The sequence below is a fragment of the Lacerta agilis genome, chromosome 9 (assembly GCF_009819535.1).
Source record: "Lacerta agilis isolate rLacAgi1 chromosome 9, rLacAgi1.pri, whole genome shotgun sequence".
NCBI lineage: Eukaryota > Metazoa > Chordata > Lepidosauria > Squamata > Lacertidae > Lacerta > Lacerta agilis.
In genome coordinates, this window is record NC_046320.1 from 69,927,884 (window position 1) to 69,954,656 (window position 26,773).

General features: G+C 49.7%; 1 protein-coding gene across 1 annotated transcript in view; it reads right to left on the reverse strand.

Moving 5' to 3' along the window:
* The window catches only part of ADAM33 (ADAM metallopeptidase domain 33), a 93,537-nt gene that overhangs the window by 30,209 nt on the left and 36,555 nt on the right, over positions 1 to 26,773 (reverse strand). Inside the window, exons 4-13 of the mRNA XM_033159587.1 lie at positions 23,126 to 23,190; positions 20,790 to 20,924; positions 19,838 to 19,939; positions 16,186 to 16,262; positions 9,497 to 9,686; positions 8,130 to 8,195; positions 7,321 to 7,392; positions 3,409 to 3,575; positions 1,835 to 1,919; positions 227 to 369 (exon numbers count right to left, since the gene is read on the reverse strand). Of these exons, the coding sequence (XP_033015478.1) occupies positions 227 to 369; positions 1,835 to 1,919; positions 3,409 to 3,575; positions 7,321 to 7,392; positions 8,130 to 8,195; positions 9,497 to 9,686; positions 16,186 to 16,262; positions 19,838 to 19,939; positions 20,790 to 20,924; positions 23,126 to 23,190 (1,102 nt within the window). The remainder of the gene's footprint in view (positions 1 to 226; positions 370 to 1,834; positions 1,920 to 3,408; positions 3,576 to 7,320; positions 7,393 to 8,129; positions 8,196 to 9,496; positions 9,687 to 16,185; positions 16,263 to 19,837; positions 19,940 to 20,789; positions 20,925 to 23,125; positions 23,191 to 26,773) is intronic.

The window sequence follows — 26,773 nt, forward strand, 5'->3', positions numbered from 1 at the left end:
CAAAGCGACTAGCATGAGTTTGGCCAAACTGCGGGAGGCAGTGGAAGACAGGAGTGCCTGGCGTGCTCTGGTCCATGGGGACACAAAGAGTCGGACACGACTGAACAACAACAAAGCATCAAAACCCTTTTCCAGAGTTTTCCCCAGAGGTCAAAATCTATATTGTGTCCTATATCTATTGCTTTGGCTAGCTCGTCTTTGGTTTCCCTGCCCCAAACCTTCTTACCCCGTAGCAGCAGCCATGACACAGCCCCCCTGGGATGCCGTGGCCTCAACACAGCATCCCTCGGGGTCGTGGCTCATGCCGAAGTTGTGGCCGATTTCGTGGGCCATGGTGGCGGCGGCTCCAATGGGCAGCTCCGAGTGGTCCTGGGACAAAGGATTGCGGTCATCATTTTCATTATTATCATCATCACCTAATTAATTCCCTGCCCTCTGCCAGGAGGTCTCAGGGCTTCGACAATTCAATCAAAACTAAAACAGGTTACAATCCCAGGAACTGGGGGGTGGGGGGTCTCCTGAAAACGCACGAGGGGAAAGAGTCAGGTTTCCTCAAGCTCGGCCCTCCAGATGTTTTGAGACTACAACTCCCAGCATCCCTGACCACTGGTCCTGCTGGCTAGGGATCATGGGAGTTGTAGGCCAAAAACATCTGGAGGGCCGAGGCTGAAGAAGCCGGGGAAAAGGGGTACGTCTTCAGCAGGGCCGGATTTAGGTTTGATGATTCCCTGAGCTACTGAAGGTAATGGGGCCCTTGATATGTCCAGCTGTCCTTTGTCAACAACAAATTGTCGCTGTTTTTGTGTTGAATATATGCTATGTGGTAATTTATGGACCTAAAAGGTATCTAAAGCCATTTGCACATGTTGCCATGTAACCAGGCCATTCAGAATGTAGGCAACCTATATATAGAAACGAGCAAACCAGTGATATTTTAGGGAGCAGGCTAGCAGGCGGGGCCCATTACTTACATCATAGGAGCCTACACAACACAAAACACTGTTGCTGTATGTAGGTTTCATTTTATTTGTTTTATATCTTATATTTTGGAAATGTACATCCAGGGTTGTTCCCCCTTTAAAATTTTTTGGGGCCCCCAAGAGAGTGGGGCCCAAAGCTACAGCTTGTGTAGCTTATACGTAAATCTGGCACTGGTCTTCAGCATTTGCCGAAAGCTATACAGCGAGGGGGGGGACATGCAGGGGGAACCTCTTCGGGCTAAAGGAGAGGAGAGTATCATAGAATCATAGACTGGGACCTCCAAGGGCCATCCAGTCCAACCCCCTGAAATGCAGGCAAAACCAGGGCCACATTTCAGGGGCTCAGGTTTGGCCGCAGAACCCCTTTTAGACAAACCAAACCAAATCTACCCTGTTCCTAGCCCCTAAAACCCAACGATCCTTGTCGATATGTTCAGCGGACTCTCCTCCATTGGCGGTTTTTAAGCAGGTGCCTAAGCTTTGATTCTTGCATCGAAGGGGGTTGGACTAGATGACCCTTGTGGGTCCCTTCCAATCCTACAATTCTAAGTTTCTCCAATATCTGGGGCCTTTTCCCAACACGCCGAGACCGGCAGCTAACTGAGGTCACACCTGGCAGGACCTGATTCTTCCTTCCCCCCCCCCCAGGCGAAGTGCCTCTTGATGCCGGGAAGAAAGAGGATAATTTTGCGCAGTCAAAGGAGATGTTGCTGAGCAGCTTTCACCAACCCGGTTGTCCTCCTGGCGCTTGGGACTACAGCTGGTGGGAGTTGTAGTCCAAAACAGCAACCGGGTTGCAGAAGACAGCTCAAGATAGCAAGAGGAAGATCGAGGAGCAGCGATCTTGTCCTTACCATGCTCACCCCGCCAGAGTTTTCCGCACTGCACATGCCCTCCAGCGGCGCCATCCCAATGGTCGTTCCAACAAAGGTCATCCCGCTGTGGAGACAGGCAAGGGAAGGGGGGAAACAGAGGAAAGTGGCCATGGTTAAGGGTAAAGGTCAAGGTAAAGGACCCCTGACCATTACGAGAAGAAGAAGAGTTTGGATTTGATACCCCGCTTTATCACTACCCGAAGGAGTCTCAAAGCGGCTCACATTCTCCTTTCCCTTCCTCCCCCACAACAGACACTCTGTGAGGTGAGTGGGGCTGAGAGACTTCAGAGAAGTGTGACTGGCCCAAGGTCACCCAGCAGCTGCATGTGGAGGAGCGGAGACACGAAGCTCGTTCCCCAGATTACGAGTCTACCGCTCTTAACCACTACACCACACTGGCTCTCAGAGCTTTCAGAGAACAGTCCTCTGTTCGAAGGTGTCCTCTGTGTGAGGGCACAGGAATATAAGAAGGCTCAAGAATATAAGAAGACCCTGTTGGATCAGGCCAAAGGCCCATCTAGTCCAGCCTCCGGTTCTCACAGTGGCTGACCAGTTGCCCCAAGGGGAAGCCAACAAGCAGGACCCAAGGACAGAAGCCCTCTCCCACCCTGAGGTTTCTAGTAGCCAGTATTCAACAGGCATGGCCATGTGTGCCCCTTAGGCCAGGCTCCTGACCTCAGTGGCAGCAGCATCCTCAGCTCCATTACCAGTGGCAAAGTAAGAGAAGAGGAGGAGGAGGAGGAGTTTGGATTTGATATCCCACTTTTCACTACCCAAAGGAGTCTCAAAGCGGCTCACATTCTCCTTTCCCTTCTTCCCCACAACAAACACTCTGTGAGGTGAGTGGGGCTGAGAGACTTCAAAGAAGTGTGACTGGCCCAAGGTCACCCAGCAGCTGCATATGGAGGAGAGGAGACGAGAACCCGGTTCACCAGATTATGAGTCTACCGCTCTTAACCACTACACCACACTCGCGGACGACTCTGGGGTTGCGGCACTCATCTCGCTTTAATGGCCGAGGGAGCCAGCGTACAGCTTCCTGGTAATGTGGCCAGCATGACTAAGACGTTTACCTTCCCGCCGGAGCGGTACCTATTTATCTATTTGCACTTTGAGGTGCTTTCAAACTGCTAGGTGGGCAGGAGCTGGGACCGAGCAACAGGAGCTCACCCCGCCGCGGGGATTCGAACTGCCGACCTTCTGATCGGCAAGCACTGGGCTCTGTGGTTTAACCCACAGCGCCACCCGTGTCCATGGTTAGGGGTAGAGATGTAAAATTTCCGGAAATTTTGAAGCCATGGTGGGGCGGATAAATGGGAAAATGCAATCAATAATATAAATGGGAAAATGCAATCAATAATATAAATGGGAAAATGCAATCAATAATAACACACTGCGGCTGGAAAACTGCATTGCAAAAGTAAAAAATAAATAAATAGGTGGATCATTTCATTAAAATGCAGGGAAAATGCCCCCCCCACACACACACACACACAACCCGCCCCCTAGCATGAGCCAACTTATTGATGGCTGCTTCTAAAAGGACGACTCACGTCAGCAGCTGGGCGTTGTCGTGCTTCTTCCGAACCTTCAGAGACTTTTTCCACTGCAGGAAGGACATGAGTGAGGCATGAGCATCACTGCTCAAGGTGCACTGGTCTCTCTCGGTCCACACCTCGAGGCCGATCAGGGCCACTTTGATATTCAGGGACCTGTAAAACTGGGGAAGAGGAGCAAGAAGAGAGGAGGAGGGTTTTTAATAATAATAATAATAATAATAATAATAATAATAATAATAATAATAGACCCATAGTTCACCTGCAATATCACCTTGCCCACTTCGATCTGTAGATCTGGCCCTGTTACAGGTGTAAGAAATCAATCTTTCAGTGTGGCAGCACCTCTGGAACTCCCCGCCTATTGAGGCAATTTCACTGAACATTTTTCGGCACCTGCTAAAGGCATCTTTGTTTCTCAGGCAAGCCTCTCCTGGTATGTCCCAGGTAGGACCTTAAGGTCCTCAAATAATAACTTTTTGCAGGTCCCGAGCCACAAGGATGCTAGGTTGGCTTCAACTAGGGCCAGGGCCTTTTCAGCACTGGCCCCGACTTGGTGGAACAGTCTGTCACAAGAGACCAGGGCCCTGCGGGATTTGGCATCTTTCCGTAGGGCCTGCAAGACGGAGCTGTTCCACCTAGCCTTTGGGTTGGTTTCAGTTTAACCCTGATGTTTCATTCTTTTGGTGTGATTGGTGGGCTACTTAAAAATGAGGCTGCAGTTTAGGTTTAATTTTAAATTGTATTTTAATCTGTATTTTAATGAATTGTTTTATGTTTTTGTTGTGATTTTATTGGTGTTAGCCACCCTGAGCCCGGTTTGGCGGGGAAGGGTGGGGTATAAACAAAAAATTATTATTATTATTATTATTATTATTATTATTATTATTATTATTATTATTATTAGCACTGCTATGTATTAAATTTGTATACCACCCTTTGTTTGAAGATCACAAGTTGGTTCACCACGTAAAAATGCAATATATATTTTAAAACCAAGAACAAACCAATAACCCCCCCCCCACACACACAAACACATTTAGAAGGTTGGCGTATGTTTTAATCTGCTTTCAGTTTATTTCGGATTTTGTCTTTTGCATGTTTTAAAGAGTCCACAGAGTTTGAAGGGACCACTGGGGTCATCTAGTCGAACCCCCTGCAATGCAGGAGTCTTTTGTCCAGTGTGGGGCTCGAACCCATAACCTTGAGGTTAAGAGTCTCATACTCTAACTGACAGGTATCCTGGCTTCCAGTTGTTTTTACTGATAGTTGCTGTGAGGTTCGCGTGACGAAGCAGGAACCCAAACAGTCTTTTGGCAGTTTTATTGGTGCAAACTATTTACAGTGCAGAGCTGCAGAAAGAATGTCTGTCTCAGTCGCTGGCAGAATCCGGGAGTGGCCCCTTCCGGCTCCTTCCCCAGCAGAAGAGCTTCGGCACCCCAAATCTCCTCCTACCCTCCTTGCGTTTCATCCCTCTGTGCAACTGGGGGGCCGGAACTGGCGTGTTTCCCACCTGACCAGCCGAGCGAGGTGAGGTGCCGGGGCTCTATGCAGCATCCCCGAGCCCTCTCCTCTCCCGGCTGGCCCCTTCCCCTTCCTCCCCACTGAAGACGTGGCTGCTCTTTGTGCTGGAAGAGGGGCTGCTACTCAAAAGGCGCCGGGGCTCTCTGTAGCCTCCGTTCCCCTCAACGGGCCAGGTGGCAGTTCCCTGACAGTTTTATTGGCTTATTCTCCTTGTGAGCTGCTCGGAGGGTTTTGCTTTTTGAAATCAAGCGGTGTATAACTTTATTATACGAAATAAATAAGCGTGCTGTTAGCTCCAAACACTGTTGAGTCAAGCATGTGGATCCTATGTTCCTCCACAACTTCCTGGGATTAGCGGCTGGTCCATTAGGGCAAGTGGGGCACTGCCCCACTAATCTCAGTGTGCCTGCCCCACCTTTACACCCAGCCCAGAGGGTGGCCCCAGGGCCGGCGCGTCCATTTAGGCGAACTAGGCAATTGCCTAGGGTGCCAAAATGGAGGGGGCTCTGGCCAGGCTTGGGCGGGACGGGCAAGAAGCCCCGTCTCGTCCATTGGGGCTGGTGGCGCGGCGCACCAGGGCGCCGGCCCCCCCAGGGGGCCCCCGCAATCCCGCCAGCATACCGGCCGCCCCCTCCCCAACCCAGTGCTGTCAAGTATCCCGTTTCCCCCGGGAATCTCCCTTATTTCAAGCAGTTTCCCGCTGATATCCCTTATTTTTTATATCCCTTTAATTTCCCGTTTTTTCAAAGGAAGCAGCTCCTCTCCCACCCCCTGCTGGCCAGGGACTGGGAAGACCTCGCCTCCTTGCAGCCTCAAAGCAAGCGGGAGCCATTTCCCGCGCTTACAGGCGTCGTAGCCCACGGGCAGCGTTCCCAAAATACAGTAAGCCAACTGCGCGCATTCACACCAGTGCCGCCCACTTTTGCTTCTGGCTCCGCCCACCACTGCCATGTGACTGTCCCCGGGATAGGTGAGGCTGCTGATCCCTTATTTTCAAATCCGAAACTTGACAGCTATGCCCCAACCCGCCCCCACGGGCGGGTGGGCAGGCAGGCGCTCGTGCTCTCCCCCGGACGCATGGGGGCGCCGGAAGGATCGCCGCGCCACGGCGGCAGGTGTGCCTGAGATGGCCCTGGGGCTAGCAGCAGCTTCTCTGCTATAGCGGAGAGGTGCTGCTTGCCCCCTACACCACCACCCCGGCTCCCGCTAAAGCAGGCTTTGGCGGGGGGCGCCAGAAGGTGGTTCACCTAGGGCGCAAGAAGCCCTAGCACCGGTCCTGGGTGGCCCCAACTGACACCTTCCCCTTCCTTATTCTCTGCACTGGCCTTGTAGAACTCAGCCCGGAGGAAGAGGACAAAACCAGAATCACTTGGCTTGGGCTCTCGTTGCCTCTGGCGCCACCTAGTGCCGAACTCCCTGCCTCCTGCCCTACCAGGTCTGATTTGCACCAGCAACCACTGCTGTGGACTACCACTCCCAGCTGACCTGACCACCGCTCCCTGATCGTTGCCGGGGCTGATGGGAGTCGTAGTGCAAAGCACCCGGAGGGCACCAGGTTGGGGGCAGCTTGGTCTGCGCTGACTTATAGCACCTCTTCGGGTTTCAGAATGGAGTCTTCCTTGAATTGCTCGGCTGATAACGCCAAGGTTATAGAATCATAGAATCACGGAGTTGGAAGAGACCACAAGGGTCATCCAGTCCAACCCCCTGCCAAGCAGGAAACACCATCAAAGCATTCCTGACAGATGGCTGTCAAGCCTCCGCTTAAAGACCTCCAAAGAAGGAGACTCCACCACACTCCTTGGTAGCAAATTCCACTGTCAAACAGCTCTTACTGTCAGGAAGTTCTTCCTAATGTTTAGGTGGAATCTACTTTCTTGTAGTTTGAATCCATTGCCCCGTGTCCGCTTCTCTGGAGCAGCAGAAAACAACCTTTCTCCCTCCTCTATATGACATCCTTTGATATATTTGAACATGGCTATCATGTCACCCCTTAACCTTCTCTTCTCCAGGCTAAACATACCCAGCTCCCTAAGCCGTTCCTCATAAGGCATCGTTTCCAGGCCTTTGACCATTTTGGTTGCCCTCCTCTGGACACATTCCAGCTTGTCCAGAGCTGTTATGGCCTGATCCTGTTCAAATCATAGGTTTACAGGGTTAGAAGGGACCCTGGGGATCATCTAGTCCAACCCTGCGAAATGCAGGAATATGCAGCTGTCCCAAACGGTGATCGAACCTGCAACCTTGCCGTTGTCAGCACCACGCTCTAACCAACAAGAGCTATCCCGCTTCAGGGCTCTTTTATGGGCTTATGTTCTTGATGTTCAGAATAGGTAGCTCTGGATAACCCAAGGATAGTTTTGCTGAGAGTCTCTGAGTGATTACCTTGTCTACGTAATTCGCGATCTCCAAGATCCGTTGCTTGGTGTGCCCCAGATTTTGCTTTTGAGATACAAACTGGGAAGGAGATGGTGGAAGAGAAGGGGGGGGAGGGAGAACAAGAGAGGCAAAGGAACAAATTTAGGGACATTTCTTAAGCCAAAATTAACACACACTGCTGGATGCTCTTTGAAGCTTTACTTCCCACACGATGCACGGAATATGTGAGATTAAATTCAGAAGGATCTGTCTTCATCCAAACCAGCGGGTCCCAAACTTTATCCAGCCACCCCGCCTTTGGTTCCTTAAACTCACCCCCAGTTGCCCCTACCCTAGGAGAAGCATTATTCAGAACGCAGTTTGCATGACCCGGTAAGAATTATTATTATATTTGTATACCGCCCTTGTGAGGTCTGGAGCTTTTAGGGTTGATAAGCTCAACAGTCCTCCCCGCCCAGGGCCGGCGCGTCCATTAAGGCAAACTAGGCAATTGCCTAGGGCGCCAAAGTGGAGGGGGCGCTGGCCAGGCTTGGACGGGGGGCGGGGCGGGACAGGCTAGCAGCAGCTTCTCCGCTACAGCGGAGAAACTGCTGCTTGCCTCTCCACCACCCCCCACCTCCCGCTAAAGCAGGCTCCTGCTTGATCCTGTGCCGTCTCTCGGGGAAAAGACACACTCTCCAGCGAAAAGGTTGGCAAGATCTGGGCTGCTGGGAAGGTGGGCTTTGGAGTCTCTGCGTGACTGGACCACTCAGTTCAGAGAGGAACTGTACAAAACCCTCTTTCTACCCATGCTACCTGACAGCAAAAATTCTCACCAGGGTGTAGTCTGCAACAATGAAGAGCTCCATGTATTTCAGGGTTCTCCAGGCATCTCTCCTTTTCTGAAAGACAAATTTGCTCAGCGTCACCAGGAAGTATACGGGTGGCGCTGTGGGTTAAAACACAGAGCCTGGGGTCTGCCGATCAGAAGGTCAGCGGTTTGAATCCCCACGACGGGGTGAGCTCCCGTTGCTCGGTCCCAGCTCCTGCCCACCTAGCAGTTCGAAAGCACCTCAAAGTGCAAGTAGATAAATAGGTACCACAACGGCGGGAAGGTAAACGGCATTTCCGTGCACTGTTCTGGTTCGCCAGAAGCGGCTTTGTCATGCTGGCCACATGACCCGGAAGCTGTACTCCGGCTCCCTCGGCCAGTAAAGCGAGATGAGCGCCGCAACTCCAGAGTCGTTCACGACTGGACCTAATGGTCAGGGGTCCCTTTACCTTTAAAGGAGGGTAGGGACATGGGTGGCACTGTGGTCTAAACCACTGAGCCTCTTGGGCTTGCCAATCAGAAGGGTGGTGGTTCGAATCCCCGCAACAGGGTGAGCTCCCATTGCTCTGTCCCAGCTCCTGCCAACCAAGCAGTTTGAAAGCACATCAAAGTGCAAGTAGATAAATAGGTACCACAACGGCGGGAAGGTAAACGTTATTTCCGTGCGCTGCTCTGGTTCGCCAGAAGCGGCTTTGTCATGCTGGCCACATGACCCGGAAGCTGTACGCCGGCTCCCTCGGCCAGTAAAGCGAGATGAGTGCCACAACCCCAGAGTCGTCCGCGACTGGACCTTAATGGTCAGGGGTCCCTTTACCACCAGGAAGGATGGAAGGAAGAAAGGAAGGAAGGAAGGAAGGAAGGAAGGAAGCAAAAGCAAATATGGCGGTGATCTTCGCCAGGGCCAGATTAAGACCTTTAGAGGCCCTAAGCACTAAAAAGATTTCGGTGTCCTCAGATATGTCTCATTCAAAATATAAACAATAAACCGTAAATTAAAATTTTGCTTTTCAAAACCTACAGTAAGATGGAAAATAATGTTTGTTTTGGTACAGGTGGAATTTGGTGGTGCTAACCTCAATTTCTGGTATATGGTTGAATCGTTTCCATGAATTACTGGGACAGGCTGGATGGGACTCGTGACCCGGGAGCCAGACCAGGGTTCAAATCCCCACTCAGCCACGAAGCTCGGGGGGCAGCCTTGGCCAGCCACTGCCTCTCAGTCAGACCTACCCCAAAGGGTTGTTGTGGGGTGGGAGAGAGCCAAGGGGACGCCACCTTGAGCTCCTTGCCGGAAAGGTGAGATGAACAAAAACCTGTTCGCTTCCAAATCTGGGATTCCGCCCTGTCCATTTATCGCGCACAAAGGCTTACCCGCTGGTGTGCAGGCGGTTTGAAGGACCGGGCGATATCGGCTACGCTGCTTTGCATCTGGTCACCGTGCCCACAGGTCCCGCCTTTGATCGGCAGGTGTTCTGCCCTATAGACGACGTGAGGCTCAGAGTCCGGGCTCGCTGGGGGTTTCAGGTAGTAGCTGTCGTTGTGGTTGAGCGTGATCAGGCCACTGGCGGAAGAACAAGAGAGCGCGATGGGAACAACAGCCGCGATCTTTAACGGAGAGCAGGGGGATTTATAATTTATCTTGGAGAACACTGTAAGCACATGAAAACATTAGCAGGGTTGCAGTAACACTTGTAATGTAGCAAATACTATGGAGATAACGGAGCAATATAAAATATGGACTAATGAATAATATGCCGTTGAAAAGGTTGATAATAGGACCCATGGAGGGGAAGGTGGGAAGTCCAGAGATTCAGAGGAATCTGTAAAGAAGGATGTCTACAGTTGTATTGTTATAATTTCATACCTGTAAAACCAAATAAAAATTATTTCAGTTCAGAATCATCATCTTACAATGATAATAATATTTAATAATAATATGCTATTATTATTATTGTTGTTGTTATTATTATTATTATTATTATTCACCTGTTTAGGGAAGTTTTTAATGTTTGATGTTTTATCGTGTTTTTTTAGTATTCTGTTGGAAGCCGCCCAGAGTGGCTGGGGAAACCCAGCCAGATGGGTGGGGTATAAATAATAAATTATTATTATTATTATTATTATTATTATTATTATTATTATTATTATTCACCTACCCCTCACCCTAAGGACTCTGGACAGGTTACAACATTAAAACACAATATTAAAAACAGTTTAAAGAAAAGAACAACAGCCGTGATCGTGATAGAAACGTCACAAGGTGACTTGCGCAGGTCTTATGCAGCACCTATAAATATTTTTGAATATCTAGGTGCATATGGAGCAAGGCGATCTCATTGATTTGTTGTTGTTCAGTCGTTCAGTCGTGTCCGACTCTTCGTGACTCCATGGACCAGAGCACGCCAGGCACGCCTATCCTTCACCTATCCTCTCGCAATTTGGCCAAACTCATGCCAGTCGCTTCGAGAACACTGTCCAACCATCTCATCCTCTCTCGTCCCCTTCTCCTTGTGCCCCCCATCTTTCCCAACATCAGGGTCTTTTCCAGGGAGTCTTCTCTTCTCATGAGGTGGCCAAAGTCTTGGAGCCTCAGCTTCAGGATCTGTCCTTCTAGTGAGCATCTCGCAGATAAACAGGTCCAAAGTTGCTAAGGGCTTTATATATGAATAGTTAAAGCTATGGTTTCCCCAGTAGTGATGTATGGAAGTGAGAGCTGGACCTTAAAGAAGTCTGATCGCCGAAGAATTTATGCTTTTGAATTATGGTGCTGGAGAAGACTCTTGAGAGTCCCACGGACTGCAAAAAGATCAAACCTATCCATTCTCAAGGAAATCGGCCCTGAGTGCTCACTGGAAGGACAGATCCTGAAGCTGAGGCTCCAATACTTTGGCCGCCTCATGAGAAGAGAAGACTCCCTGGAAAAGACCCTGATGTTGGGAAAGATAGAGGGCACAAGGAGAAGGGGATGACAGAGGACAAGATGGTTGGACAGTGTTCTCGAAGCGACTGGCATGAGTCTGGCCAAACTGCGGGAGGCAGTAGAAGACAGGAGTGCCCGGCGTGCTCTAGTCCATGGGGTCACAAAGAATCAGACATGATTAAATAACAACAACAAATCCTTTAACTTTTCTCAGTAGCAGATGGGGAATCGGCGCAGACCTCCAAGTATGGGGGGGTGGGGGGGTATGCTGGCAAGTCCTCCCTCCTGTCAGCAATTGTGCTGCAGCATCCTGCACTGTCCGCAGCTTCTGGATCAGGCGTGAGGGAAGCCCCACACAGAGCGCATTGCAGTAATCCAGTTAGGGACTTCTTTTACCTCGCAGGGCTGTTGTGAGCCACAAAGAGCCAGGGCTGGTGTTTCTGGGAGGCAGGAGGCAGGGACAAGACAAAGCAAACAACGAATGAATTCACCCAGCCTGCACATTCCAGTCCTAAAAACTTTGTTTTTCCCCGAACTACGTTGTTCTGGCTTTCCACAATTACTCCAGGCGAAAGGAATGTCTGTGCTTCTGTTGTGGCTGGCCTGAGCTTACCACTCTGCAAGCCGGACGGGGAAGGGTGGGGGGGGGTGCAAGATCGCCGAAGATCCCTCAGAGATTTGGTCCGCCCCAGAGCTCCCTCTTCCCCCGCAAACACCCCAGAATAGGTAGCTGGTCCATGAGGGCAGTGCCGCATTGACCTTGACTTAAACCTCTCAGTGGGTGTCTCTACCTGTCATTGGCTCCGGCGCCCCCTACTGCTGGTCTCCACACCTCTTGCCCAACCGGTCTCAATGAGCCCCAGGCCCCGCCTACGTGCCAGGATCCCATTGCCCCAGTTCAACTCCAGATGGCGATGTTTAAGCTGTGCTCAAAAACCTCCGAGGAAGGAGAGCCCACAACCCTCCGAGGTTTTCCGTTCCGCAGTCAAGCAGTGTCGCAGAGGCAACAGGCTAACCCTCTCCCCTCCATCCCACGGACCTGATCTGAATTGCCACAAATACCCTTCTGGTTTTTGAGAAAGAAAAATAGATGGGGAGCTCTCCCCCCCCCACACCAATATGGCACACCTAATGCCTGCAAATTGAGAGCAGGCGCCCTTTGAAAACCCAAATCCTACAACACGGTGGATAGACAGGCAGGCAGGCAGACGTGGGGAAACGGACAAAAATAACCCAGCTTGTGTTTTTGCTAGGGGATAAATCTAAAGAACATCAGGCATTTCCTAAACATTTGGAAACAAGAAGGGTCGGGTGGAAATCAGGGTGCTTTGCAACAATTTGCAATGCAGCTAGAGAACAAGCACGGGGACTGGTTGCAGGTTCGATCCCGGAATGGGACAGCAGCATATTCCTGCATTGCAAGGGGTGGGACTAGATGATTCTCAGGATACCTTTCCAGCTCTACAATTCCATGTTCGAATAAAGGACAGACAGACAGACAGACAGACAGAGAGGACACAAGAAGTTGCCTTATCGTGAGTCTATTTGGCTCAGTATCATCTACAATGACTTGCAGCAGCTGTCCCAGCCCTGTTTTGGAGATGCTAGCAGCAGGAATTGAACCCGAGACCTTCTGCAGGAACAAGCAGGGTCTCTGCTGCTGACCTGCAGCCCTTCCCCAGGGATGGGGAAACATGCAGGATGCAAGAAATGGGATCTGCAAGAGATTAGACCACCCTCCCAGTTCAGCTGCTGCCTCCAGCGAGCCGCACCCCGTGCGAGAAGGACACAGGGCAACTCTCCAGCTAGCGCAAGTCATCTGAGTGTCCACTGACTCGAGAATGAGTTTTGTATATGTGTGAGAGAGCGTGTGTGCATAGCTGAGAGATGAACTCACCCCTGGCATTCCTCAAGATGCTGCTCACCCCCAGAAGTTATTTTGAGTCACAGAATCCTGGAGTTGTGGAGCTGGGAGGGACCCCCAGGGCTCATCTAGCCCAACCCCCTTGAAATGCAGGAATCTCAGCTCGAGCACCCATGGCGGGTGGCCATCCAAACTCTGCTTCGAAACCTCCAAGGAAGGAGAGTCCACCGCCTCCTGAGAGGGAGCGTTCCCCTGTCAAACAGCTCTCGCCGTTCTTCCTGATATTCAGTCGGAATCTCCCTTCTTGTGAAAGGAGCTGTGGGGTTGGGAGTGATAGACAAGCGGGGGGGGGGGAGGAGCATATTCGGGGTGCTGAACACCCCTCTTCATTTCCTCCCCCTCCCCCTTGGTGCAGCCCCTTGAGGTCATAGCGCATGGCAACTCTCCCAGTGGGGAGGTTTGGGCTGCCATTAAAAAAGATGTGCTCTAGCAGGGGTGGGGCGCCTCAGGCCTGGGGGCCAAATGCAGCCCCTCTCTCAGGCCCTCAGGATGCTCCCCACCAAGAAACACTGTGCTCGGGGCTACACCCCTCACCAGCTTTGCTCTGTGTCCTTCCCAAGCACTTTGGCCCGGCTGGAACACAGAATCACAGAGCTGGAGAGTCAAAAGGGACCCCCAAGGGTCATCTAGCCCAACCCCCTGCAAAGCAGGGGTCCTGCCCACAGCCATCCCTGGGTTGACTCGAACCACCAACTTTCTGGTTTAACAGCCAGACACCCTGACCCACTGTGCAGTGGAGGTGCCAGATATTGCCTCCTTTCTCCTGTGGAAAGGAGTTCCACAGGTCAGGGGCCACCACAGAGAAGGCCCTCTCCCACGGGGCTCCCCTTGAGCTTCTGAAGGTGGAGGAACTATCAAGAGCCCCACCACCACCACCGCCGCCCATCTCTATTTCTGGGACAGAGTGACTCCGTGCAATTGTTCAACTGGCTTTCATGAGATAAAGTTTAATTGCCTGACCGCCTTGGGCCTAATCCCATTTCTCTCTAGATAACATTCCGAAGACCCTTGTCAAAAGCCACTCAGGTCATTTCGTTCCTCCATCCCAAGGTTCGGGGTTAGGGCAAGGGGAAAAGTCACGGTGGGATTTTCCCCAAACCAGCCAAGATCCAGACACATACCCCCACCCTGTGGGGCCAGTTTGGATGGGAAATGGTTTATGCCCTTATTTCACAAATCACTTCCCATAAAACACCCCAAAGCGATTTAACGATACAATGAAAACATACAGAGACACGGTTTCATCCAGTGCTGATACAGACCAGATTCAAAGTATCTGCTTGCTGGGAAAAGAAGGAAGGTCTGAAATAAGAATCAGAAAGATAAGGGATGGTGCCTGCCTGGTATGTAGCAGAAAGGAGTTCCAAAGGTAAACGGATGACCAAACAAAAGATCCGATTCTTACACCCTATGTAATTTGGTGCTGGGACTTAGCTCTTGAAAAAGTTTGTGTGAGGGGTGAATTTTTTACAAAGCAGTGAGGCAGGTAATGGGCAGCATGGTGTAGTGGTTAGAGTCCACTGCAGGGGGTTGGACCAGATGACCCTTGGTGTCCCTTCCAACTCTTATAGTTCCAGAATTATGTGTCAGATGCAATGGCGTACGGAGCCGCTTTGCTGCCCGGTGCGGCAAATGCGGGGGCACCCCTTGGGGGGAAGGGGGCCGTTCCGTAGTGTTGTGCATCATGATGTCACGATGCATGCGCGCTATGGAGCGCAGTCCGTCAAGGCTACTGCACATGTGCAATCCGTCTGGGCTGCCGGGCACGGCCAGCCGTTGCTCGGACGGGCGGAGGCATCCCGTCCGTGTGGCTGCTTGTGCCTGGCAGCCTTGCGAATTGCTGCGTAAGCAGGTGGGGGGGTGGCGCCGAGTGTCACCCCCCCTCCAGGGTGGAACCTGGGGCGCTCCGCCCCCAACGCCTGCTCCTTGCTCCGCCCCTGGTCAGACGAAGCCCTGGAAGAGATCAGGGTTTGAATCCCTGCAGAGTCATGAAGCTCACCGGGTGTGACCTCGAGGGCTGGTCACTGCCTCTCAGCCTAACCTACCTCACAGGGTTGTTGCAGAGATTAAAGCGAGGAGAGGGAGAACTATGTATGCTACCTTGGGCTCCTCGGAGAAAAAAGTGGGCTATAAATGGGCCATTCCATGAAAAATGAGCCTGATAAGAATGCTAGATGAGCGCTGGACTTTAGTGAGGAAGATTCCAAACGTGCAGTCTAACCATTTTTTAAAAAAAGCTAAAGACAAAAGAAGTTTATTTTATGGACCTTCTTTTCAAAAGTCCACCCACGTAGTCTTCACAGAAGTGTTCAAGTTAAACGTTTTCTGATGATTGTCCCACCCGTGACAGCATTTTCCCCTTAATTTTGTATCGTTAAATTTCTTAAACTTAATTCCTGATTGCATAGTTGCAACCAATAAACATTGATTTAAATAGATATGCTGAGTTTATCATTGATTCACCTCCCAACTCACAGAGTTTTTCCATAAATCAAACTTATCTCAAGCTCCATGTCCTTTTTTTTGTCCCACCCGTGGCAACACTTTTAACATTTAATAAAATTGTCAAAAATATCCATAAAAATAAAATAAAAATTAGTAAAATGTTCAGCATCTTATTAAGAACATAGTTTAAGTTTTGGTTGTCGATTTTTATGTATATTTACATTGTTACACATGTGTGAATACCAAAAAACATGGTCAAAGTGTCCCACCCGTGACAATGGAATGGCCCAGATGTAATTAATAACTACATGGTGACAGCTCAGTTGATTAGAGTGCCAAGGTTGCAGGTTCGATTCCCGCATGGAACAGCTGCATATTCTTCCTGCATTGCAGGGGGTTGGACTGGATGACCCCCGGGGTCCCTTCCAACTCCACAATTCTATGATATTTTAATGAAAAACCAAACTAAGAAGTCTTTAAATTCCTCCGACCCCCTCCAAAAAAAATGAATACAATCTTCAGGGGCCATTTTCACACCAACAGAAAAACAAAATTCAACCAGGCCAAAGATTCCGGATAAACGCTAGACGCAATCGCTGGTCAATTCCAAGACTGATATGGTGGGAGAGCGAGGAAGATCTGTCTAAGTTGCCCAGAAGTATTTAGGTATAACAGCAACCTTCATAAGTAAGAAGGAGCGAAAGGGCGGCCGTCCTCACAGGGAGGGCCAGTGGCTATCAGAACCCCGCCTCCTCGCATCACTTTTCTTACCTGATTCCAGAGCAGGTACTGAGGACCACCCAGGAGCCCTCGTACCCTCGGACGTGGCCATGGTAGTAGCAGTGTTCCTGGAATCAGAGGGAACAGATGGGAACTGTTGGTTAGGCTGGTTGTTTTCTGCAGGGAAAACTGTGTGGATTTTATACACAAATCTGAGAGGTGGTCAGATGAACTGAAATCGGCCAGGGTGTCGAGATTTCGGATTTTTAAAAGCAGCAAAATTCCATCATGGATTAATATTATTTAATCATTATTATCAGAGTAAAATTTAACCCAACCCACCCCCCTTCACTCTAGTGCAAACCTAACTCTAGAATATACAGTTGAGTACCCGTTGCAAAATTCAGAGAATGTTGAAGGGTGGTTTGTGCATCATTTAAAGGTAAAGGTAAAGGGACCCCTGACCATTAGGTCCAGTCACGGACGACTCTGGGGTTGCAGCGCTCATCTCGCTTCATTGGCCGAGGGAGCCGGTGTACAGGTTCCGGATCATGTGGCCAGCATGACTAAGCCGCTTCTGGCGAACCAGAGCAGTGCACGGAAACGCCATTTACCTTCCCGCCAGAGCTATTTATCTACTTGCACTTTGATGTGTTTTTGAACTGCTAGGTGGGCAGGAGCAGGGACCGAACAACGGGAGCTCACCCCGTCACGGGGATTCGAACCGCCGACCTTCCAATCAGCAAACCCTAGGCTCAGTGGTTTAACCCACAGCGCCACCCACGTCCCACATTTAGGAAAGTGGAAATTGTGATTGTTAAAAGAAATTTATTGTTATTATTATTTTCACTTTCTCACTTTTAATTGCAGGCTGAATATGAGCAGCCCCATTCTGCATGTGCTATGTGGATTTTGCTGTATAGAGCTTCCAGGTTCAGGAGAAGTATACCTTTGAATACTAGTTTCTGCAGGGCAGCCTTTGCCAACCCGGTGCCCACCGGATGTTTTGGACTACAACTCCCATCAGCCCCAACTAGTCCCCAGATGTTGTTGGACTACAGCTCCCATAATCTCTGAGCACTGGTCCTGCTAGCCAGGAACAACGGGATCTGTAATCCAACAACATATGAGGACCCAAGGTTGAAAATGTCTGCTCTAGACAGTGAACTTGTCATCCAGCAGGCATGCAAAACAGGACACACACTCTTTCCCATCCATGTTTCCCAGCACTTACCAACAGCTGTCTTTATCAGGCTCTATTGGCCCTTGTCCAGCCCGTTACCAACCCCAGTTCCCGAAATCATGCCATTAGGCCATGCTGCAGGACATTGTGTATTCTTACAGAGCTTTTAAAATCAATAAATGATCGCAATGAGCAAATTAAGGGCCAACTAAGCCATGTTAAGTGGTCGTGAAAAAATTATGATTGGTTTGCAGGATTAGTCATTCCAAAGCAATCTCTTAATTTACTCCAGCCTGGGGTTTCTGTATCTTCACAAATAAACTCCCTTCACCCAGCACTGAGATGGAGGAACCATCCTAATTTCCCCAGCTGCCAGCATGTTTGTGAATTCTTCTCTGCAACCACAAGGACTAGAAACTTGAGACGAACAACAGCTTGAAAAACTCAGGTCCTGCACTCAGGTCCTGCATCTCCCGCCGTGAGAACAGGATGCTGGACTAGACGATCTACTACTGGCAGGATCCTGCAAGGCTCATCTGCTGCCCTGCCCTGGACCAACCTTTGGGTATGAGAAATAGGCCTGCGAGGTATCTGGTTTCCAACACAGTGATGTATCACCAGCTAAACTGAAATAAGGATGGGGCGATGTACATTGGGTGGCTTCTCGGTTTCCCCCACAGCTGTGCCTTAGATTATCTTTACTTTGTGGAGTAACCTGTGTTGCACTATTTTGCTTTGGACTGATGAAGCACTTTGGGAAACCTGACATGTATCCAGAAATCAGGTCTTCTTTATCCCCATCTGGGTGGTGGCTTTGATTCGCCTTTTCCATTTTCACGGCTTGGAGTTTCCAACTTGAAACCCTTTGAGAAACATTCCATCTAGTTCGACACCAACAACGGTTTTTGAACTTCCTCCGTTCTCCGATGTGCCACCCTCACCATAGTGGCGGCACGGGGTCATTATCCTGTATTTGGACTCACGCCACTTGTTATATTATTCATCAATCCAATTTGTTCAGATATCGCTGTATTTTTACCTTTTGTTTTCAGTTTTTGCACTTGGCACTTTAGCATGCTTGTGAATCCAAAGGTTATCAGCTCATTTCTATTCCAGTAAAATTTGGTTTTATAGCCATAGCCAGTTTGTGGTGGTGACATTTTGTTTTGTTGTATTATTTTCACCACAATTGATACTTGCGTATATTATTTGTGGTTAAATTTACATACCACCCTATACCCGGAGGTCTCAGGGCAGTTCACAGAATGAAATCAAAACATAAAGCCACAAAATACATAATCAAAATAAAAACAACAACCCGATAACACCCCCCCAAAAAAAACCCACATTTTAAATTGATCCGTGCTGTCCAGCTTGATCTTTTATATCAGTTTGGCGGTTTCCTCCAAGAAGAAGAAGAAGAAGAAGAAGAAGAAGAAGAAGAAGAAGAAGAAGAAGAAGAAGAGTTTGGATTTGATATCCCGCTTTATCACTACCCGAAGGAGTCTCAAAGGGGCTAACATTCTCCTTTCCCTTCCTCCCCCACAACAAACACTCTGTGAGGTGAGTGGGGCTGAGAGACTTCAGAGAAGTGTGACTAGCCCAAGGTCACCCAGCAGCTGCATGTGGAAGAGCGGAGACGCGAACCTGGTTCACCAGATTATGAGTCTACCACTCTTAACCACTACACCACACTGGCTCTCAGAGCTTTCAGAGAACAGTCCTCTGTTCGAAGGTGTCCTCTTTGTGAGGGCACAGGTCTGGCTCAAGGACATAAGGAGACCCTGCTGGATCAGGCCAATGGCCCATCTAGTCCAGCCTCCTGTTCTCACAGTGGCTGACCAGTTGCCCCAAGGGGAAGCCAACAAGCAGGACCCAAGGACAGAAGCCCTCTCCCATCCTGAGGTTTCCAGTAGCCAGTATTCAACAGGCATGGCCATTTGTGCCCCTTAGGCTAGGCTCCTGACCTCAGTGGCAGCAGCATCCCCTGCTCCATTACCAGTGGCAAAGTAAGAGAAGAAGAAGAAGAAGAAGAAGAAGAAGAAGAAGAAGAAGAGGAGGAGGAGGAGGAGGAGGAGGAGGAGGAGGAGGAGGAGGAGGAGGAGGAGGAGGAGGAGTTTGGATTTGATATCCCGCTTTATCACTACCCAAAGGAGTCTCAAAGCGGCTCACATTCTCCTTTCCCTTCTTCTCCCACAACAAACACTCTGTGAGGTGAGTGGGGCTGAGAGACTTCAGAGAAGTGTGACTAGCCCAAGGTCACCCAGCAGCTGCATGTGAAAGAGCGGGGACGCGAACCCGGTTCACCAGATTAAGAGTCTACCGCTCTTAACCACTATACCACACTGGCTCTCATGTCTCTTGAAGCTCATCATACTGTGTTTCATGTGTTATTCTTTGTAAGCCATCCAGAGAAGGCTGCCATTGGGTGCACTTGATAAAGGAATTACTGGTAAGCGCTGCCCTGCCACTGCCCATCCCAACACCGCCAATTTCCCCAGCCTGACGCATCTTACTTACCGTGAGGTTGGGTGAGACGGTCATGGGCTGCCCCCCCTTTGCATAATGGGTCTCCGTATAATCTGGTGACAGCAGCCTGCTGGGAAAGAAAGGAGGAGTGAGCTCTCGGAAGAAATATGTTTCTGATGACGTTTCCGATCCATAACCTTTTATTATTACTCATGTTTCAAATCTGGAGAGTTGGAAGGGACCCCAAGAGTCATCTAGCCCGACTCTGTGTACTGCAGGAATAAGGAAGCACCTCAAAGCATTTTCAACAGAATGCAGCAGAAACCATGTACAAAACCACTGCACATAGAAAACCGTGGCAGATGCAAAAACAATGGCACGTATAAAACAATTTCAAGCGAATTCAGGTACTGCTCAGCAAACAGACTGTCCACACACAAACCCTCGGTGTATAGAAACGGGATTTATTCCCCCCCCCAAAAAAAAATCCCACCTGGCTCTGCCTTAAGTAAAGGATTTTTGCAGGTTTCTGAACCAAGGTCGCCACTAACAGAGAAGGCGCTCCGTTTCCCTTGGATTCGAGAGAACGGGAATTCTTCCCACCCCCACCCCCCACCCCAAACCTCACTGTCTCCAGAACACAAAACGCAGCCAAAGGGGTCAGTTGAAGAACTGCCTTAAATGGAGCGATGTGACAGTTTTTTCACTAAGCCAGGCACCCGGGGAGTCGGAGAGGATCTCTCTCGGATGAATCACAATTCCTCCCCACCACCCAAAAAAAATACCACTGAGATTAACTCTCCGTGCCCTTCCCCCTGGGTTCCTGTCTCAGGGCCATCCATCTGGAGACACAAGAAACGAGAGGGACGATGATTTCATAAAGCAAAACCTTCCCACCCAGGCTAGTCCCGCAGTCACTGATGTAGATCCTGGGTACTAATGTTCTTTTAAATAACTAAGGCATGATTCCTTTACCCCAGGAAAGCTGACTTAAGTGGTTTACATAGATTAAGGAGATGTGAGTAACGTCGGATGATGTGGCACAATTCCGGACATCGCAGTCCCAGAGCTTGGAGACAGAGAGTCGCTCAGAGGAGGCAGGATGGGACCATTTGCCTGATTCACCACGAGAGTCGGTCTGCAGAGGATCGGGGGCAGGAAGTGGGGTTTAGTGGTTAGAGTGTCAGGGTATGCTGCGAACAACCCCGAGATCTAAACGGTGGGTTACAAATGTAATAAATAAATAGAAAAGGGGGGAAAATAAACAGGACCTAGGAGAGACCAGGGTTCAAATTGCCGTAGAGCTCGCTGGGTGAACTTGGGGGTTCTTCCCTGACTCTCAGCCTTGCCTACCTCCCAGGGTTGTCGTGAGGATTAAGTGGGGAAGGGGACAACCTCATAAGGCTCCTTGGAGAAAAAGGTGGGTTCAAATGCAATAATAATAATAATAATCAATCAATGAAACAATATTCCTTGGACTTTGAGCAAAACATATCCTCAACTCCCTCCCCCTCGCTTCTGAGGTACCCCAGATATACACTTCCAAGCCTTTTGGCTGCCCAAGGGCCGCATTGCCTGCTGGGCACCCTTTCAGGGGCCACATGCAAGAGATGGGCGTGGCCAGAGGGAAAATTGGGCAGTTCAATGAATTTAATTCTGCACAGTAGGTTAGTTTCCTCTCTCTCTCTCTCTCTCTCTCTCTCTCTCTCTCTCCAACTCCCATCATTCCTAGCTAGCAGGGCCAACCTATGCTGGGAGTGTCTGGACCAAGAGGGCACATTAATCCACATGTGGTGGCAATGTCAAGTCTCCCAAAAAATATCCGGGGAATGATCTATGATGAACTAAAGACGATGTTAAGGCGTTCCTTCCCCAAGAAACCAGAAGCCTTTTCTGCTAGCTATAACAGGACAGGAAATTCCAGATAATGCAATATATATCTTCCTTTACGGGACAGCAGCAGCAAGTTTATTATATGTCAAAATGTGGAAAGAAAGGGCAATCCCAACAAAACACCTGTGGTTGCTTAAATTAACAGAATATGTCAAACTTGCCACTATGAGGTCTAAAATAAGAACGACAGATAGAAAGACAGTGAGTGGGAACAACTAGAACGGTATTTGAAACGGGGTGGTACAAACAGTGCTTTTTTTCTTTAAGAAAAATGTTTAGGGGTACTCTCATTTTCCTACTCATATTGAAATACTGCCCTTCAATGAGGCCAAACTTAGATTCACAAAATGTTTAGGGGTATGCCTACCCCTGCGTACCCCCAGGGGAAAAAAGCCCTGGGTATAAATATAAACTTACAAGTAGGGATAAATCTGTGAGCACCAGGAAACAAAATATAGAGTTAAGAATAGAGAGGAAAAGAGGGCAAGAAAGGATGTCAAGCAAAGTTAGGTTAGGAAGTCCACGAACAATCAGATAGGAGAGGATAAATGCATGAAAACAAGCGTATCCAAATGCAATAAAAAATGCATAAATAAGATAAAGTAAAAAGCAAATGCACTCTTCTTGAGAAGCGTGATGAGAATTCAAAGGGCCAGACAGGGAGAAGCGGAGGGCCGTATTCGGAATTTCTGAAGAACACCTCTCTGCTTTCTGCAGCTGCCTCTTGGATTTCCACTACTAGCCCCTAAATATCCAGGGCAAGCCCCAGAGAAACATGAGGCCAGTGACCCGTCCAGTCATAGACTCATATGGAAGGGACCACAAGGGTCATCTAGTCCAACCCCCTGCAATGCAGGAATCTTTCGCCCAACATGGGGCTCGAACAATGGCCCTGAAATCAAGAGTTTCACCCTCTCTACCCACTGAGCTATCCCAGCATCCTGTTCTCACAATGGCCAAGCGGATACCAGTGCGAAACCCGCAAGCAGGATTCGAACACAAGAGCCCTCTCCGTATCTGCATTTGGAATTGCCATTATGGATAATAGCCACTGAACCGCTCTCTCCTGCATGAATTTGTCCAGTCCTCTTTTAAAGCCACTCAAATTGGCAAGCATCCCTGTGGCAGGGAGTTCCACGGTTTAACTATACACTGCATGAAGGACTTCATTGAATGTCCATGAGTTCTAGCATTGTGAGAGAGGGATAAAAACCTTTCTCCAGCCACTTTAACCATTCCCAGCAGCTCGGCATCTCCCTTTATCAGATCAAGTAGCAAAGCTGATCCCAGGAGCACCTCTCCAAAGGGCCTGTTTTCTCCCACCACTGATGATCTGAAGGGAAAGTGGGGAGCCAGGCAAGGGGGAGAGGTTCAGAATTCATCCCGGCCCCTGCTTTTGATTAATGCTCCTGTCTCCATTCCCGGCTTTTTATCATCCTCTCCAACATCAGGAAGCGATTTGTCAGAGGCAAAGCTGAGCTGGATGTCATTCTCCGAGCCTCCCAGCACAGCTGTTGAGAGACAGCGGACAGCTGTGGGAAAAAAGGCAGCTATGGGATTCCACTGCAACCTTTTTTTTTCCTTTCGGGGTGGGGGGCTGCCATAGGGCGGGCGGTGGGTGGGGGAGACCCAGCAGATAACAGCAAGACCCGCTCTTTTTCCCAGGCTCTTTCGAGACGCAAAAGTCAAGATGGCTTTGCTCTCCAACGAAGGCTCCCAAGACAACCGGGGGGCGGGGGGGCGCTCCCTTTTCCGCAAGGAAAGGGTAAAGCATTCAGGGGGCTTTTTAGCTTAGCCGGGGGAAAGACTTCCAAAGGGGAACGACATGAAAGAGACTTACAAATCGGAGCAGAGAAAATTTACTTTTCTTCCTCTCTCCAGGGCTGATAACGGGCGGGACAAACCAAACGAAGTGTTTCTTCATGCAGTACCTCATTAACTTCTAGGGCTGCCAAATTTCAAGAAGTGAAAAAAAACCAGGACACCCCAAAAGTTGCCGAGCTCTTTTTTAGGAAGGAACCCCCCCCACAACGCCAAAAAAACGTGATTTTTCCATTGACTTGCCTAAGATCCAGGACAAAGCGCCTGGATTCCCCCAGACATTTTTTATTAATAATAATAATAGTTGTTGTTGTTGTTGTTGTTGTTGTTGTTTCATTCAACTTATACACCACCCTATACCCAGAGGTCTCAGGGCAGTTCACAACAAGACCACAAAATATAAAATCAAACCAAAAGCAATAACCCAATAACCCCCCAAAAGCCACATTCTATAATAATAATAATAATAATAATAATATTTATTATTTGTACCCCGCCCATCTGGCTGGATTTCCCCAGCCACTCTGGGCGGCTTCCAACGAAAATCAAATACAAAAATATCACACATTAAAAACTTCCCTAAAAAGGGCTGCCTTCTGAATGTCAGTTAGTTGTTTATCTCCTTGACCTATGATGGGAGGGCGTTCCACAGGGCGGGCGCCACCACCGAGAAGGCCCTCTGCCTGGTTCCCTGTAGCTTTGCTTCTCGCAGTGAGGGAACCGCCAGAAGGCCCTCGGCGCTGGATCTCAGTGTCAAGGGCATTGGGTGTCAATAAGATCAGCCAAAGGCCTGGTTAAAAAGGAACGTTTTTGCCTGGCGCCTAAAGGTGTATAATGAAGGCGCCCGGCAAACTTCCCTGGGGAGAGCATTCCGCAGACGGGGACAACCAAAAACTCACCTGACTCCATAGTCTCTGGGTTGCTTTGATTTCAGACAAGGGGAGAGAATGAGTGGAAAACTGTGAGTGGAAAACTGTGAGTGGGTGAATTGCAAAAGGGCGCGGCTCACTTCACAGCAGGGGAACAATAGGGGCAGGAAATCCCCCTTCCCGCCCTGCCTCCACCGCCCAAGGCCTTTTATTTCATTTTACAGCCATCCCAAACACATGGTGCGCTTGTGGCTTTTTGCCCTGAGGAGTGAACCAGTCTCCTCGCTGAGCTGACATCATCATCATCATCATCATCATCATATCATTTGTATGCCACCTTTCCACAGTTAAAACAATGCTCAAAGCGGCTTACAATAGGACTCTGGAACTCTGGAGCCGACTGCTGCTTCCCAGGTAAGCTACACCCTCTATTGTGTGGGCTGGGTAGTCCCCTTACCTGGCCAATCCCTTGGCAACGCCTCCCCCAGGCGGGATTGGGTGGTTAACTGGGGTAGGCAGAGACCCCCAGGTATCCCTTCTGGGGGAAGGCAAAGCCAGTCTGAACTACCAGGTGTCGCCCAGGAATTCAGGGGGCTGTGTGCGACCACACAAACGCCGCCCCCCCATTAGATGTGGGGAGCGGTCAACATACATACCCTGTTTCTCCTAAAATAAGACATAGCCATAAAATAAGCCATAGCAGGATTTCTATGCATTTGCGAAATATAAGCCGTTCCCCGAAAATAAGCCATACCCCGAAAATAAGCCATAGTGACGCGGCACCTCCCATTAAAACAGCCTGGAGAGGCGTGGCTATGCAGCGTACCGATGCGACGCGGTTAAAATAAGACATCCCCTGAAAATAAGCCATACTGTGTTTTGTTGAGGGGAAAAAAATATAAGACGGTGTCTTATTTTAGGAGAAACACGGTAATTACAAATATAGCAAAGCAGTCCTAAAAATAAATAAAACACGTTAAAAACCACATAACCAAGCTGAACAATTTCCACATAAAAATTTAACAGCAGTAATAGCAGTAACAGCAAAAAAAAACTCCCAGCGAAACTTCCCCCAAAATATCCGCCTCCTCATCGGCACCTCAACAGCCACAGACTTCTCAGAAATTAGCCAACATCTGGAGTTGAACTGAGGCAATGGGATCCTAGACAGCATCTTAAAAAGCAAAGACATCACCTTGCCGACAAAGGTCCGTATAGTTAAAGCTATGGTTTTCCCAGTAGTGATGTACGGAAGTGAGACCTGGACCATCAAGAAGGCTGATCGCCGAAGAATTGATGCTTTTGAATTATGGTGCTGGAGGAGACTCTTGAGAGTCCCATGGACTGCAAGAAGATCAAACCTATCCATTCTCAAAGAAATCAGCCCTGAGTGCTCACTAGAAGGACAGATCCTGAAGTTGAGGCTCCAGTACTTTGGCCACCTCATGAGAAGAGAAGACTCCCTGGAAAAGACCCTGATGTTGGGAAAGATGGAGGGCACAAGGAGAAGGGGACGACAGAGGAGGAGGTGGTTGGACAGTGTTCTCGAAGAGACCAACATGAGTCTGACCAAACTGCGGGAGGCAGTGGAAGACAGGAGTGCCTGGCGTGCTCTGGTCCATGGGGTCACGAAGAGTCGGACACGACTGAACGACTGAACAACAACAACAACAACAACAATGGGATCCTGGTGCGTAGGCGGGGCCTGGGGCTCATTGAGACCGGTTGGGCAAGAGGTGTGGAGACCAGCAGTAGGGGGCGCCGGAGCCAATGACATGTAGAGACACCCACTGAGAGGTTTATGTCAAGGTCAATGCGGCACTGCCCTCATGGACCAGCCGCCTATTCTGGGGTGTTTGCATGGGAAGAGGGAGCTCTGGGGCGGACCAAATCTCTGGGGCATCTTCGGCGAGCTTGCATCTCACACCCTTCCCCGTCCGGCTTGCAGAGTGGTAAGCTCAGAAACAGAGGTCATCTTGGGGTCCTGCGATTCTGTGGCTCTCTGTGGCTCTCCCTCCTCTCTCGGCTACTTAGGAGAGAACGAGAGATACAGCCGCAACAAGCTCTCCAACCTTGGCAGCGCTTTCCAAGCTCAAGTCTATCTCCCAAACACTTCCTGCCTCGGCTGCGCTCCAAGCTAAGCGAGGTTTTTCAGCAGGGGCGCTGGCAGCCGATGTGAGCATTAGCAGAGTCTCGGCTCTTGTTTGTTTTTCTCTGCTTTCCTCCTCGCCTCTCCCTCCGTGACAACCCTCCCCCGCCCCCAGCCCGTCGACAAATCCATTTATGTATAAAACGAATGAAATAACGTTCCAGAATGCACAGCGAGCGGAGGTTGTCGGGAACCAAAGGACACCGCGGTCCAGGAGAGAGCAGCATCCCTGGCTGCAGGGCAAGACCCAGAACA